Here is a 17120-nt window from a genome sequence, read left to right as displayed (position 1 = left end):
CACTCAAACATCTACATTTATGGTAAGTGTACACAACTGTACTTTTTTCTTATCTTGTATGCCAGTTTTATTGTTATCTAAAGCATGTATGTACACTGTTATTTCTTTGGAGCTTTTCTCCCCAGGACTCCACTGAAAAAGGACACATGATGTCCAGTTGGACTTATCCTGGTAAAATAAATGTTAAATAAAATAAGTAAATAAATAAAATAAATTCTATGTATGTGTGTATTTCAAAACTGAAATGGGTCTATGTGGAGCTGAGTCAGAAGGATATTTCCCCTCGCAGAGTATTACAGCCATGATCTTGATACCCCTACCCCTGTTAAAATGCTGTAAGCAAATTCTTCTGGATCTTTATTATTTCTTTCCTCTCCCCACTTCTAAACTTTCACATGAATACCATCTGTTTCTGGAGACTTCCGTGTTGATTGATTATACAACATTATTTCCTCTCTGCCAATCTTGAATATTAATTGCTGTGCCTCATCTTCCTCTAACCTGGGCATAATTAAGTCTTCCATAAATATTTCTGCTTGAGGTTTCCACATTTCTCTGTTTTTTACAAAATTTTCACAGAATTTCTGAAATATCTTTAATTACCTCTGTAGGGTCTCTGGTTGGTTTCCTTGCCATATTCTCCTTATGTATGGCAGCAAACATTTGTTCTTTCTGTTGCCTAAGTCATCATGCTAAAAGTTTTTGTACTATTGAGTTCTCATAAAAAATAGCTGCTTAACAACAACCATTCTAAATTCTTGCGTATTATCTATGTGCTCCTTTCTCTTATTGGTCTTTGAGATTCCCCTTATTCTGCAATACTTTAACCTCTGTCAGCCCATCTAAATAATTATTACTTCTATCCCATATTTATTTATACTCTATTTTAACTCCATTTTTATTTCATCCCACTCAATAACTAATCCTTCTAAAGAAATTTGTATTTCCCCTAATAATTGTTAGATTATTTCGGGTCTGTGTTATATTGTCGCAAGCTGACAATATCAAATCTGATATTGTCAGCACGACAATATCGAAAGCAAAGAATATTGGCCAAGTAAACTGAAATCTCCGTGGGGTGGGGGGGTGCAGGGGTGCTTGCTCCCCTGCCTACACCCTTTAGTTTGTTTGTTTTTTTTTATCCTCATTCGATATTTTACTGCATCGATCAATTGTGTTCAACATTTATTGCTTCGATGCAGTAAAATTTCGACAAGGTAATATAAATGCATTATTTCTACTATCCATTTCTTAAATTCTTCTCTTTTAACAGGTAGATAGGAAAGTGCCACTGTCTCATTTTTATTTCATTACCCTGCATCTTTATCTTTGTTTTATCAGTGCATGGTCTGAAATAGTTATTGGATGTGTCAGAGGTTTCTTTTAAATATACACGTACATAATTTATATCTTCCATACTAAATCTTTCTGTATATTTATTTAGAAATCTACCATCTGTGTCATATTTTTCTTCTAGGTCCCATGAAACAGCCTCATTATTACCAATTGGGTATCAGTCCCCATTTCCCACCCATAAGTAATAATCCCTGCTGAAAGCTACTTATATCTTCCAAAATTCTCTTAAGCTCCATAATAGTAGTTTTAGGTGATACTCCAGCATAATACTCCACCCCTGCCAGTAGCAACTTACTACCACAAATCGGCCATTATTGTCTTTTTTTCCTCTTCTGTCACTATTGGAGCCCCCACTAGCAGTCAGTAGTATTATTGTCGATTCTCTTTGTCCTTGCATATCTTAATATATCAGTATTCCTTGCTTTTTTGTCTGTACATGTAAAACCATTTACATTCCATGATAATATGGACAGATTAACCATTATTATAAAGAGCTATTATTTACACCTGATATGCATGACATCTCTTATCTTACACTCACATACTAATGTTTGACAGGTGGATCTTTTATGCAGTTACTTCTTTTCATCTCCTTTTGAACCTAAGTCACATTTGCAAGACATTTTGCTGTAATGAAAATACTGTAATAAAACTCTAAATAGATTTTTAAAACCACCCCATCCTCTTTTAATAAACACACAAACCTATGAAAATATTAAAAAAATGAAATTTACACCTCCAGATAGGTATGCAGAGACAAATTTTGAGGAGAAATATAAATCCTTAAAAGGCAAAATAAACAACAAAACCTAGTATTTTCTGGTATTCCAAAAATACATAAAGGCACAAGTAATCTACCTTTAAGGTCCATTGTTGATACAGGGGGAGTCAAAAGCCTATCCCATTGCAAAATTCAGTGCCATTAAATTGAAGGCTGTGTGTGAATGTTTTCCTCATTTGTTAAAAGATTCATGGGGATTTTTTTACATCATCACTGAAGAGGCATATAATGGCAATATTTTATTTGTCACAATTGATGTAAAAGATTTATTTTCTGTAATTCGACACAAAGCTGGTCTTAACATGTTCTTGTAATATTGACAGGTATCAACATTATACCTACAAGAGAGATTAACTCTATATAATGGAAATTGTATTAGAAAATAGCTACATATTTTTGAAGGTTATTTTTTTTCACAAAGAAGTCGTGATAGCTAAGGGCACCCATGTGTTTGCAAGGGTCTATATGACTTGGTCGACAGTTCATATGGTCGAGTGTTTATTTGGTCGACAGTTCATTTAATAGACAAGCATTTGCCCCCTTCCCCAATGTTGTGCGACCCTGGAGTTGATATATATAGTTAGGGGGGGGCACAGCCCCCCCACATTGGGGGGTGTGAGGGGCGAAGCCCCCCACCTAAAATGCTTGTCGATCAAATGAACTGTTGACCAAATAAACAGTCGACTATATGAACTGTCGACCAAGTCATATAGACCCGTTTGCAAATATTGTGTGGCATACTGGGAGAAGATATTTATTTTCAAATAGGAATGTAGGTTTTTTTGGAATTTTATGACAGATTTCTTGATTTGTAATTTTGGATTGATATGACTGAACAATTAAAGAACATTTCTTATGTATATTAATGCCACCACATAATTTCTGAATTTTGCTTGTGAATATTCCTATGAGAAGTTGTGCTGTTTGGATGTGGAAATTACTAGGTCACTTGTTCTAATACTTATTGCAAATCTACTTATTCAAATTCCCTTATACTTTCTAGAAGTTGTTATCCCATGAGCCAGAAAAAGGCATTAATTGATCCCATGAGCCAGAAAAAAGGCATTAATCGAAGGACAAATAGTCTGGTTAGTTGGAATGGTTTTGGATGACCACATATTTGGGGTTGAAATGACAAACTTGAAGGAGGTGATAAGGAAAAGAGGATATCCTAGCAAGTTACTAGGTGCTATTTATTCTGAATTTTATTTATTTTATTTTATTTATTTATTATTTTTGGACTGTGTTAATCCCACTAGGCTAATAGCTTATTTTCAAAGACAACTGAAATGGTATTTATACTGAGGAGACATTTGACCAGGGCATCAAGGAACTTCCCCTACTCTTTTTGATAAATGCCTTGGGATCATTTGTATCCAGTTGAGCTCCCACAACCTAAGGCAGATGGGGTGTTGGCTTAACATCTCATCCAATGTGCACCATAAACAGAAGTGCAGCATCCCCCAGTGTCAGCAATCTGTCTCCTTAGTATGAGATAGAACCCAGAACCTTAGCACCAGTGGTAAGTGTGCTACCTGTTGTGCCACTGACACTTCTGAAATAGTTTTGAAAAGACAAAAAATAGTATTAATCAATTGGTAGGGACACTGTGGTAGCACAGCACTATGCTACCATGGTACCATTAATGCCAAAGGATACTATAATTTGTGAAAGAAAAGGAGTCATTTATTTAGCAATTTTCCAGAATTGTCTTTCAATTTATGTAAGTGAAATGTAACAAAGTCTTAAACAGTGAATTTAAGAGCACATTTGTGACATTTGGAAAAATAACACCAATAACACCCTTTTTAAACATCCCCTGGTCATAGATTTTAATGCACAGTTTTGGAAAGATTAATGGTATAACCCATGTGGAACCATGAGATGAATAACCTGAAGCATATAATCTTAATTGGCAGTTTAAACCGAAGGCAGAATCTCCCTCTGGATTAAATGAACATTTGTTAGTACTGAGTGTTTTAAAACTCAGATCTGTATGATTATTAAGTGTTAATGTATGTATGTATGTTTTTTCAGTGTTTCAGTGTGAAGTATTATTATTATTTATTGATGTGCTAGTTTTAAACTTTTTTCTTGTGAAAATGAAGTTGTATGATAGAGTTGGTCTCATAACTTAGCATTTGTGTATTTCACTACTAATATATTTCTTTTAATTTAGTTCTTATGAAATCTCATTTGAATAGGGATGGAAGTGCTTAACCAGTAAACTGGTGTCTTGTGTAAGATGAACTCTGTAGCATTTTTCATGGTTTATGATTTTTGCAGTGCTGTATGGACTACTATTTTGTTTTATTTTAATTTAACTTTACTTGTTGATTACACTGCATCATCTGCTTTTACTGTACTTGTGTTTCTACCTACTTTATTTTACTTTTGCATCATCTTAAAAGTACTCAATTGTATTTATTACTGCTTGGTGTAACTCATTCTAAGCCTTTTGGTTTAAACACTTGGGCTTCGGACCAGTTGTTTTGCACTGAGAGGGTTTGTGGTCTGCACTGTAGTGGCAGAACAGGAAGCTTACATCCTTCCAGGTTGGGAACTGCTGATTGAGGGCTCAGTGTCTGTTATTCTAAAAGTGTATTAATTCTGGTTTAAGCACTTGGGCTTTCAGGCCAGTTATTTTACATTAAGAGGGTTCGTGGTCTGCACTCTTGTGGGAGGAGAGGCTGGACTCTGCCCTTCTGAGCTGGGAATTTCTGGTTAAAGGCTTATAGTGCATGCATATCTGAACTGCTTCTTACTGAAGTTGGTGCCTTGTTTGCTGTGGCATAGACTGGATTCGGGCCTGCTGGATCTAGCTTTGTTTGTGTAACTTGAGCACTAATCCAAGCATTCTCTAAAGTATTCAATTGTATTTTTTACTGCTTGGTAGTAACTTGATTAAAGTGTAGCTATCATTCTAAGTCTTTTGGATTAAGCACTTGGGCTTCAGACCAGTTATTTTACATTAGGAAGGTTTGTGGCATGCACTGTGGTGGCAGGACAGGTAGCTTTCATCCTTCTAAGTTGGGAACTGCTGACTGAGAGCCCAGTGTCTGTTATTCTTAGTGTATTAGTTCTGGTTTAAGCACTTGGGCTTCAGGCCAGTTATTTTACATTAAGAAGGTTCGTGGTCTGCACTCTTGTGGGAGAAGAGGCTGGACTCTGCCCATAGTGCCTGAATATTTGAACTGTATCTTACTGAAATTGGTACACCTTATTTGCTGTAGCATAGACTAGATCCAGGCCTGCTGAATCTAGCTTTGTTTATATGCTTGTTGTTTGTTTGCTTGTTACTTCCCTGGAATGCTAATTCCACCTAATATGCGGCTTCTCAGTGCTTCTGTGGATCACTAGTGATATCTGCATTGCTTACTGTACTTATTTCCTTGTTTCACTTGAAAGAAAGTTACTGTTTGTCGTTTTTGCATTTAAGTTACCTGTAACACATTGCACTTAAGTTACCTGGCACTTGCTCGCTAAAGCAATTATATAAGTCAGCACTAAAAATTAAAAGCACTACACCCTCACTCCCCACTGGCCCTTGTTTTCAATTATTAAGGAATTCCCAATATTATTCTAGCATGTCCAAAGGTCAGTTGTCAATCTCCTCTCCGGTCCAGCTGGTGAATCTGGGAATCTTGAGGCAATGTTACAACTGCCTCATGTACACAGACAACCCTCTCCTCCTCCCAACAAATTCCAACACATGTGAGAGATGCAACCATATAGCCAAACTGGAGGCTAAGCTCTCTCAACTCAGTACTGGCATAACCAGTCAGGAGGAGAAGGAAACCACACTCATTACAATTCCAGTCTCACATAGATCTACCATGACAGCAAACTAAACACATAATCACACAAAAACATACTTGGAGGCTCTAAATAAAGATCTGCCTAAGCAGCAGACACCTCCAAAGCAGACACCCAAGCAACCGCTACCCCAAAACAAAACACGTGCAACACATATCTCACAAAGCCAGTGTGCCGAACAGTCACAGCCCTAAAGACTAAACAACACACCTGATACACTTGTAATAGGCGACTCTATCGTCAGGCACACTGACGTCCTGCTCACCAGGCTGAACAAGGAGAGGGTTAAGAGGGTTACGGTGAGCAGCCTGTCGGGCGCTAGGATCCACCACATAACACAAGCACTCAGGACACTCCAAGGCAAGTACAAATATGACTTAGTCATTGTCCATGCTGGTGTGAATGACCTGAGACGTACCTCCCTGGACTACATGAAAAGAGACATAAAGGAGCTCTCTGAGCATGTAGCCCAGGCCAGTATGACCCTGACCTTGAGTAGCATCTTACCTCACCAAGAATGATGCCACAATATGAAGACAGGATGATGAATTTCAACAATTGGCTTAAGTACTGGTGTCATTCAAAGGGGATCCAATGCCTGTCAGCTTGGGATGATATGCTCGACAAGCCACGATGCTTCGCTAGGAACGGCTTGCACCTGTCACCCCTGGGCTTTCGGATATTGGCAAAGGCTCTTGCTACCCCCATAGTGCCTTTTTTAGGCAAGGCTCAAAAGACAAACCCACCTCCATAGGCATCGCAAGGGATAAGAAACTAAGAGTAATGCTACTCAATGCCAGAAGTCTAAACCTCAGGATGCACGCACTCGAAACTCTCCTTAACATGGAGAACATCGATATCTGTGCAGTAACAGAAACCTGGTTCAGGGCTCCCGAGAGCACCCCAGCACTACCAGGTTATACCTCATACCATGCTTTTCGGCCCGGATACTTGGACCGAACCACAAAAGGAGGGGGAGTATCGATATTCATCAAAGATACCCACACCTCCAGGTTGGTGGCAAAGCATGAAGCATCAGAGACTATCCATGTGCAACTAACAGTGGGTAAAACTGCCTTCCAGTTTATAGCCTGCTACAGACCACCCTCCCAAACCCAGGAACCCCACTCGGCCTTTCTGAGAACACTGGAAAATATGAAGGTCTCTCCAAACACCATTATATTGGGCGACATCAACTACCCAAACATAGACTGGGAGCATTACTCTAGCTCCAACACCCTAGCCCAAAGGTTCCTAGAATTTATAAACTCAAATGCTATGGAACAACTTGTTACCACTCCCACAAGAGGGAAAAACATACTGGACCTGGTCATCACCAACATGGGGACTCTATGCTCCAGACCAGAGGTGTATCCCTCACTGGTAAGATCAGACCATAAACTAATCTCACTGGATATTCACATCCCGACCCCACCCCCTGCCTAGAAAACCACAGTGAAAAACCTCTCTAAAGCAAATTTCACACTCCTCAAAACCGAGGTGGAATCCTTCAAAGCCTCCGGGCCTGTGGAAAATACGGCCCAGACCGCAGAATCCTTTATAAACGCATTCTATGAACACTTTCAGGAATGCATGGATCATGCGATTCAAAATAAAACCAAGACCCAATCCTCCAAAGGCAGACGTCCTGTCTGGTGGACCCCAGCCATAAACAAACTGTACAATAGAAGGAGGAAGCTACTAAATGATAGAGCAAAATCCCAAAAAGAGAAGGCATCACTGATCAGTATTAGCAAAAAACTCCGGGCACTCATAAAATTGTATAAGGCCAGCTTCGAGAGAAAAATTGCACAGGACACTAAGGATAATCACAAGGCTTTCTTTAGTTATGTTAGGAACCTGGGTGGTAATTCCCAGATATGCTCAGAATTAGTCCAAAATGACAAAAAATACACTGAACCCACAGACATTGACAACATCCTAGCTGACAGGTTCAGCGCAAACTCCCACCAAAAGGCAAATATCTATCCCAGCAGAGTGCTGCCCCCCTGACATCTCAGATGCTCAGGTAAGAGCCGCCCTCTCCAAAGCAAAAAACACAGCATCAATGGGACCAGACGATGTCCCAGGCTGCGTCCTACATGAACTCCAAGAAGAGCTAAACCCAAACATAAAACTACTGTTCAATCTCAGCCTTACTACAGGATATGTGCCCAAAGAGTGGCGTACAGCAACAGTGGTCCCTCTCCATAAAGGTGGTGCCTCAACGGATCCTGGAAACTATCGCCCCATAAGCCTTGACTAGCTTGGTCTGCAAAGCTATGGAAAGGATCATCATGGACCTCATAAATAAAGATATTGGAGACCTACAGACACTGGATCCTACCCAGTTCGGCTTTGTTAAGGGCAGATCCTGCCTCTTAAACCTGGTTGATTTCTTTGAAACCGTCACCAAGGCCATTGACGAGGGGAAGGTGGTCCACACAGCCTACCTGGACCTCGCAAAAGCCTTCGATACAATACCCCACTCGGGCATTATAGATAAGCTCACCAGCTTAAATATAAACCCCTATGTCACTAGATGGATTGCAAACTGGCTCAGGAACAGAACCCACATGGTTAGAATTGCTGGAGCCATGTCAGACTCCAAACCAGTTACAAGTGGTGTCCCACAAGGCTCAGTCCTGGGACCTCTCTTGTTCGGTATATATTTCTCGGAGGTACAGGCCAACACGGAAGGACTGTGTCTGACCAAGTTCGCAGATGACTGCAAACTGGGTGCCATAATCGACTCTCCAGCTGACACAAGCATCCTCCAAAAGGGCCTCATAGAAACAGACAACTGGTGCCAGAGCCATGGCCTCAAGCTAAATGCCAAAAAGTGTATAGTCATCCCCTTTGGCAAAAACAAAGTGCCCACAAATTACCACATAGGTGGTAATCCATTAAGTACAGAAGAAGTAATTAGGGACCTGGGGACCCAAGTTGATAGCAATCTCTCATTTGACAACCACGTGGCCAAAGTGGTTAGAAAAACATTTTATATAGCCCACCTAATCATGAAGGGATTCACATCTAGATCAGGGGAGGTCATCGTGCCCCTTTACTCATCCCTCATCAGGCCCATAATTGAGTACAATGCCCCTTTTGGGATGTACCTTACCAGACACCTGCAGCAACTGGAAAGACCCCAAAAGTACCTCACCAAAAGGATCAAAGTGCTCAAACAGATGCCATATGCTGCCCGGTTAAAGAAACTCCAGCTCTACTCAGTGGCATACCACCTGTTCAGAGGCGATCTGTGCCTGACATATAAAGCCATGTCCAACCTGGAATTAATGGACATGCTGCACCTCAGAAAATCCAAATCCCATCGAGCTACGGGCTCGAGAGACTTGAACCTCAGCACTGAAATGAATAGGACATGCTGGAGGGACAGATTCATAACCCAGAGGCTCCCTTCACTCTGGAATAAAATCCTAGTCCAGGTTAGGCAGAGTCCCTCATTGACTCTCTTCAAGAGGAATCTTGATGAGTGGATGGGAGATCGTAGGTTTACCCCGGGTATCACTTCTGTGTCACTGTTAGACAGAGGCACAGTATACTAACCTCGAAAAAGGGCATAGCAAAATAAATTTAAAATGGGTGGCGAAAGCCAAACACATTCTGGCTAGGCTTATAAATGCCCTAGGGCAGATAGCCTAGTATGAACCTATGAACCTAATCTCTTGCATTTCTGTCAACATAGCGTGTTCAGAGGTCTTATGATTGTTTGCTAACACAGACAGATGGTCTCCAAGTAAAAGCAGTTAGCAATGATTAAAAAAAACACTAACAAACTTTCCAAATGCATAACAGACTTTATGTAAATTTTACATAGAGCATAATGCTCAGATTTCCCATGGCCAGCTGCCTGCACCTGCAGACATGTCTCCCATTGACAGCATTTGCTAATGGAAACAAAAACTACTATTCTGTATATTTTCATCATTTTGTCTTATTTTTAATCCCATTTGCTTAAAAAAATGTCTATGGCTGAAACCAAGGACATCAATCTAGATATCCACCCTTTGAAAGCATCTTAATTCTGCATAGGCCAACATGGGAGGACTTTGGCTGACAAAGTTTGCAGACGACTGCAAACTGGGCGCCACAGATATCCTTCAGAAGGGACTCACAGAAACAGATAGCTGGTGCCAGAGCCATGGCCTGGAGTTAAACGCCAAAAAATGTATAGTCATACCCTTCGGGAAAAACAAGGTAACCCCAAGCTACCATATAGGTGGCAATCCACTAAGCACAGAAGAGGTTATCAGGGACCTGGGGACCCAGGTTGACAGTGGCCTTTCTTTTGACACTCACGTTGCTAAAGTGGTTAGAAAGACCTTCTACATTGCCCACCTGATCATGAAGGGATTCACATCCAGATCTAGTGAGGTCATTGTTCCCCTGTACTCTTCACTTATCAGACCAATGATCGAGTACAATGCCCCATTCGGGATTTATCTCTCCCGACATCTGCAGCAATTGGAGAGACCCCAAAAGTTTCTCACCAAAAGGATAAAGGGACTCCAAAATCTGTCCTATGCTGCCAGATTGAAGAAACTCCAGCTCTATTCAGTCGCATACCGTCTGCTCAGAGGTGACATGTGCCTGACATACAAGGCCATGTCCAACCCGGAATTAATGGACATGCTCCACCTCAAAAAATCCAAATCCACCAAAACCACTAGAGCAAGCGACTTAAACCTTAGCACGGATATAAATAGGACGTGCTGGAGGGATAGATTTATCACTCAGAGACTCCCTATGCTGTGGAATAGAGTCCCGGTCCATGTGAGGCAGAGCACCTCGCTGGCTCTGTTCAAGAGAAATCTTGACCTGTGGATGGGAGATCGTAGGTTTACCCCGGGAATCATCTCTGTGTCACTGCTGGACAGAGGCACAACAAACTAATGGGTACAGTATTTTTTCATATAAGGGGTGGCGTAAGCCACAAAAATCCGGGCTAGGCTTATAAATGCCTTGGGGCAGATAGCCTAGTATAAACCTATGAACCTATGAACTTATAATATAAAATCAATATATACCTTAACATCCCCCCATCCAAACAGCCAAAGATCATAACATTATATTAACTTCAGTTTGCTTCTTTCCACCTTTACTTATTTGTATTAGTGAAAAGTTTGAATGTGGTACAATAAAGAAAATATATTTTCTTGGTTTAATATCTTTAACATATACAGCAATAATAAGACGCCCGCCCTCACCTCACATTTAAAATACCCCTGACTGCACCCTAAACCAAACTGCCTTGCAATATAAAATGCAATTTATATCATGAAATGTTTACACAAATATTAATAAATAAAAACTATTTTACTTAGTTACTTCCTCTGCCTTCTCATTGTCATTCTAAACATTTGTGATATAAAGCAGGATAGATGCTTTATAGCTCACCCACCAATTAATACTGTGGACAGAATTCCAGTCTTTCTTAGCCTATTGGTCTTGCAAAGTCACATTTCACATGTATAATCCTATATCTAATGGGATTGATACTTCGCAGTCACCCAGTTATTCACTAACTTTACAGAGCTGATGGTCTTCTTATCGGTCATCTTCATCTCCGAACTACAGTCTCTAGCTCAAATCCAATGTACTTCTGTTTTTATCAGCACTTGTGCTTTTTCTGTCAGTTTAGCATATTCCTTTGAAACAGTTGAAAAGATTTCACTGGCAAAGTCTCTGTATGGATTGTGTTACTTCTGAAGAATGAGAATTAGAGTCCCCTTTTGCTTGCTGGAACACTGTGTTTTGGCTAAATATTTTATTTCCTTCTCAACCTGTTCTGCATCCAAAGGTGTATTTGATCCTCTAGGAAAAAATATTCTGAAGAAGCTGGATATACACCCACCTGCCTCTCAATAGCCACCTCACTCTCCTACCTGCCTCTCAGCAATCCCTGAATGCTGGGCTAAACTTGCTTCTCTTCTGCCTGGTGTACAGTTCATAGGTATGTACTAGGCTATCTGCCCGAGGGCATCTATAAGCCTAGCCAGAATGTGTTGGCTTTCGCCGCCTCCTTAGATTAGTTCCCTGTGCCTTGGTCCAGCAGAGCCATTAGTTCTCTGTGCCTCTGTCCAGCAGAGCCACTGCAGTGATCCCCGGGGTAAATTTTCTGTTTCCCATCCACTCGTCAAGGTTTCTCTTGAAGAGTGTTAGTGAGGGGCTCTGCCAAATGTAGATTGGAGTCCTGTTCCAAAGCATGGGGAGTCTCTGGGACAGGAATCTATCCCTCCAGCACGTCCTATTTATCATTGTGGTGAGGTTTAGATCCCTAGAGCATGTGGCTCTTGTGGATTTGTTTTTTTTTTTTTTTTTTTTTTAGGTGGAGCATGTCCATCAATTCTGGGTTGGACTTGGCCTTGTATGTCAGGCAGAGATCACCTGTGAGTAAGGGTATGCAACTGAGTACAGCTGGAGTTTCTTCAGTCGGTCTGCATGGAGCATATGTTTGAGGCCATTAATCCTCTTGGCAAGGTACTTCTGTGGTCCTTCCAGCTGTTGCAGGTGTCTTGTAAGGTGCATCCCAAATGGGGAATTGTACTCTATGATGGGTCTGATGAGTGATGATTAGAGGGGCACAATAACCTCTTTTGTTCTAGTTGCGAACCCTTTTGTGATTAGGTTGGCCACACAGAAGGATTTTTCTAACCAACTTGGCAATATGATTATCAAAGGAGAGATTACTATCTACTTGGGTCCCCAGATCCCTTATTACATTTTCTGTATTTAGGGGACTACCGCGTATGTGGTAGTTCACAGGTACTTTGTTTTTTTCCAAAGGGGATGACTGTGCACTTTTTTGGCATTTAGCTTGAGGCCATGATTTTGACACCAGGTATCCATCTCGGTGAGACCCTTTTGGCGGATGTCTGTATCAGCTGGAGAGTCAATTATGGCCCCGAGTTTGCAGTCATCTGCAAACTTGGTCAACCATAGTACTCTGGTGCTTGCCTGTACCTCTGAGAAGTATATACTGAATAGGAGGGGTCCCAGGACTGAGCCCTGGGGGACGCCACTTGTAACTGGTTTAGAGTCGGACCTAGAGCCTGCAACTCTCACCGTGTGGGTTCTGTCCATGAGCCAATTGGCAACCCATCTCATGATGTAAGGGTTTATGTTCAGGCTGGTGAGCTTGTCTATAATACCAGAATGATGTCAAAAGCCTTTGCGAGGTCTAGGTAGGCTGTGTGGACCTCCTTTCCCTCATCTAAAGCCTTGGTAACTGTCTCAAAGAAGTCCACCAGGTTTAGGAGACATAATCTGCTCTTAACAAAGCCAAACTGGGTAGGGTCCAATGTCTGAAGGTTCCTAGTGTCTCTGTTAATGAATTCCATGATGATGCACTCCATAGCCTTGCAGACCAGGCTAGTCAGGCTTATAGGATGATAGTTCCCGGGGTCCGTTGTGGCTCCACCTTTGTGGAGTGGGATAACTGTTGCTGTGCGCTACTCTATGGGTACGTAGCCTGTAGCATTTTCCACATGCACTCTGTTGTCCCTATTTTTTCTTAAACACCTTCATTAAATTATAACAACTGTATTTCAGTCCAACCCTAAAGTGCTCAATTCCTGCTTTCCCTTAATCCTCACTCCTTCTCCTGGACTTTTTTCTGCATGTATTGTTCTTAAAATTCTGTTTATTTCTATGTAATTTGCCGCTGTTCTTTTTTCTAAAGATTCCTCTTCCAGGTCTTGTATCTCTTTTACAATATTTGATACTTTACATACAGTTGGTTTAGATTTTGATTTCCATTTTCTAGTAATTGCTTTCTGGCAGCCAACAGAATTAAACTTAAAAGGGTCTTATGTCTAGGTAATTCAGATCCTTTGTCACAGCTGAAATAAATAATTTCCTTCGTTATAACCATTTGCTGCCCAATATTTAGAGTACTCCGTAAAGAATTTCTAAAATCTGCCAACTCATTACACACCCAAAAACATTTTCCCAGTTATTTCTTCCTTCCACATCACATCTTCAACATTTGCAGGCTGCCTGATGAAAAATTCTATGATGTCTGGTTGGAGTATGAGAAGCAAACACTTCCAAGCAAAAATCCTAAACCTTCTTGACTTTGTTATATACTTGGAAGTCATACATATGTCTGTTATCCCTAATTTTACATAATTTTTATTTCTGCCACAATTTTGTCAGGCACAACTGTAGTGTAATTGCATGTTTACTAATGTAGGTCTTGGCTGTTTTCTTGTGGCCAGGTTTAGAGCATACGCTTGATGTGCTCTTTCAATTAAAAGTTCTTGGGGAACCTGTCCAGATGCTTTCTTGTACTTTCATAAAATTCATACAGTGTGTTCCTTCCAGTTTCTCGCATACAGCAGAAAATCTCAGTTTTTCTCCGTATGTACTGTATTCTAACTGTACTGTTTTTAAATCAACTCTTCTTGAGAAACATCATGCTCAGCCAGCCTTTTCTTCATTTCATCCTGTAACTTAAAGTTTTATCAGCTCATCCGAATATCTAGTTAAAGCTTGTTCTAGTTTTTTTAGTCTGATGTTTGTGTTGATATATTCCTTCATTGTTTCACTTGTGTTATATGCCTCAGAGTGTATTTGATTTATTTTTTCCTCATTACCGGAAGCCATCTCCTGTACCAAAGCTGAAACTTGAATTGCTTTTTGCTAAACAGCTGCAGGATTCTTGAACATTCTCTGTTCTCATTTTCTTCATTGCTTTTATCCAGGCTGTATAATTATTATATTTTTTTTACACAACTGCAGTTTTTATGCTGTGACACCTCTAACCAACCTCTTGATCAGTGTGCAGCCACCTTGGAAATCCCTAAACTCACTTGAGAAAAATGAGGTATGAGCAGATGCACAAATCTGGTAATAAATGCAAGAATCATTTTAGGGTGCAGGCCCCCATACCACCTTACTTGATTGTTGTAACTCTAAGAATGCTGCTTCTCAGCAAATATGTTAAATATTAACATAAATGTGTCCCTCTCAATGAATTACCACAGTCTTAGACTAGACATTTAATAACACCAAGCAGTTTTTCTGATACAACATATAACAAGCAACTCAACATGGAGGAAAACTGCATGAAGTCTTGCCCAAGTAAACAAAAAAATTAACACTTTGGTATCTATTAGCTAAAACTCAACACACCAACGGAATGTCTGCATCTTTATTTTTGAAAGTGAGAATGTCAACTACAACATATGTAAAGCAGGAGTTTGGTCTGTAGTGCACAGACTTACAAGACCTTAAAAGCTTGATTATGTTTTCAAGGCTGGATATGTTTTTGACACAGCAGTCATCCTTAGAAAGTTAGCTGGAGTGCCCACTTGACCTTTGCTGTTTACAGCTTGATATTCAGTTCCTTTTCTCACCACTTTGTTGTTGGTAGTCTGTTCCTCATGTATTGTTATGGGACAGGTTTAGTGTGATTGTGGGGTACTTGGAAGGATAAGCTCGCAACCAGTTTAAACTTGCTGTGTAGTTCTAGGCTTTACATGTTTATGAAGTAGCATCTGTTTATAATCATTGGATTCCTGCTGTTTCTGCAAAGTATTTGTGATGAAGTACATTATTGTGGCCTGGGATTTTCACCATGTTCATACAACAGACATTTCCTGAGAGACGGATGCAGTTTCTCCATCTGACACTTTTGCTTCAGCTTGTGGAGGAGATTCACCTAGGAAACGTACTGTTGTTTCTTGGATCGTGGTGAGGGTCAGTGCATCATTTCTGTCATGTCCTGAACTTTATTAAAGCTTCCATATATGTGATTGATGACCAGTTGATTAGTTCCAATTTCCTGAAAACAATGGTCCATTTAACTTTTAATTGTAGATTGCTTCCCTGACAGGTAGATCCTGCAAGACTGTTGTTTATGCAAAACTATTTTAGAGGATTTCACCCTTCTCCACTGTTAGGAAACTATGGAGTTAAGTTAGGGGAGTGTGTGAGGCTTACCCCCACACAAGATGTATGGGACTGGAGGCTTATCCCCCCTGCAGAATAGCTTACTTCAGTCTGTGCAGATGGTTTTAGGTATATTGTTGTGCCCTGAATCAGTTGTAATCAGGCTTTTTGAGAGCTTTTGTTTCTATGATTCGAAGGGAAGCTTGCTTAGAACCCACCCCTGTATAGGGACTGTCACGGTAAAGATAATGGATTATAAATAATATATAACTGGATTCATATAGCTACTGCTATATAGAGAATGTGTCACATGACTATACTTTGTACTTATTTACTTGGCATCATTCTTCTTAGGTTGTCATGACAATGCCTCTACAATCAGCAACAAGGAAAAAAAGGGTTTTAACACCAGAAGAACTAGAAGAGAGACACAGAAAACGTCAAGAGGCTGCAGCAAAACGTGCAAAACTTATGGAAGAAAAAAGAAAGGAAAAGGAAGAAGCAGAGTACAAGAAGAAGTAAGCTTTTACTTAATCAAGATCTTGCAAATTTTTTTTTTTTTTTTTCTAATCTAGGAGAATAACTCTTGTGTTGTCATATGATAGTAGTAAATGTAAAGCATATTTCCATAAAGCTGCAGTCTAAACCCTAGGGTTATGTGAATTCATTCTTTGACTTATTTTGGTCTCCTGGAGGCAGTGGATACGCTATAAGAGTTGATATTGACAAGGTTATGATGGTCCATCGACTGGTTATAAGTCTGTATCTCTACAAATACAACTCAGCGTAAGCTGGAATTTCAAAGCTTATGAAGTACTTGCCCATCCTCTGTTAAAATAAACCAATAGATGTTTTATCTTATCACAACATAGTGCCTTGATAATGTTTATAAAAAGGAAAAACTGTCAAGTATGGTTTAAGAGAAGTACCAAAAGGCCAGCCCACGTGCCGCTAAAAGTCAGAGCTGTAGTCACAAATGTAGTATGCAGCTATGTAGAGCTGGTATGTCGCAGAAGATTCACGCCGTAGAGCTACATAATCACCAAAACTATCTCAAGGTATGGAATGTTTGCATGCAGCACTGGGTATCTGAAAGAGATTAGAAATGAAGAAGGTATATAAATGAAGTTCATGATTAGAAATGTATTAATCATGGAAAAAAGTATGTAGGTCAGTCTAAAATTTAAGGTGCTGCTAGCTATCATGAAACTCCATTCCCACAAAATCCAAAACCATCACCCTGATAGGC

The 17120-nt window shown here is 40.2% G+C and overlaps 1 protein-coding gene across 2 annotated transcripts in view; it reads left to right on the top strand.

Moving 5' to 3' along the window:
• Positions 1 to 17120, top strand: part of CHD1L (chromodomain helicase DNA binding protein 1 like) — a 1563352-nt gene that overhangs the window by 925405 nt on the left and 620827 nt on the right. For both annotated transcript variants that reach the window (XM_044072085.1, XM_044072086.1), the window contains exon 17: positions 16226 to 16389. In XM_044072085.1, coding sequence (XP_043928020.1) covers positions 16226 to 16389 — 164 coding nt within the window. The remainder of the gene's footprint in view (positions 1 to 16225; positions 16390 to 17120) is intronic.

Source organism: Protopterus annectens, chromosome 5.part0 (genome assembly GCF_019279795.1).
Source record: "Protopterus annectens isolate FY-2018-M chromosome 5.part0, PAN1.0, whole genome shotgun sequence".
Taxonomy (NCBI): domain Eukaryota; kingdom Metazoa; phylum Chordata; order Ceratodontiformes; family Protopteridae; genus Protopterus; species Protopterus annectens.
This window is presented reverse-complemented; position numbering and strand designations above follow the sequence as displayed.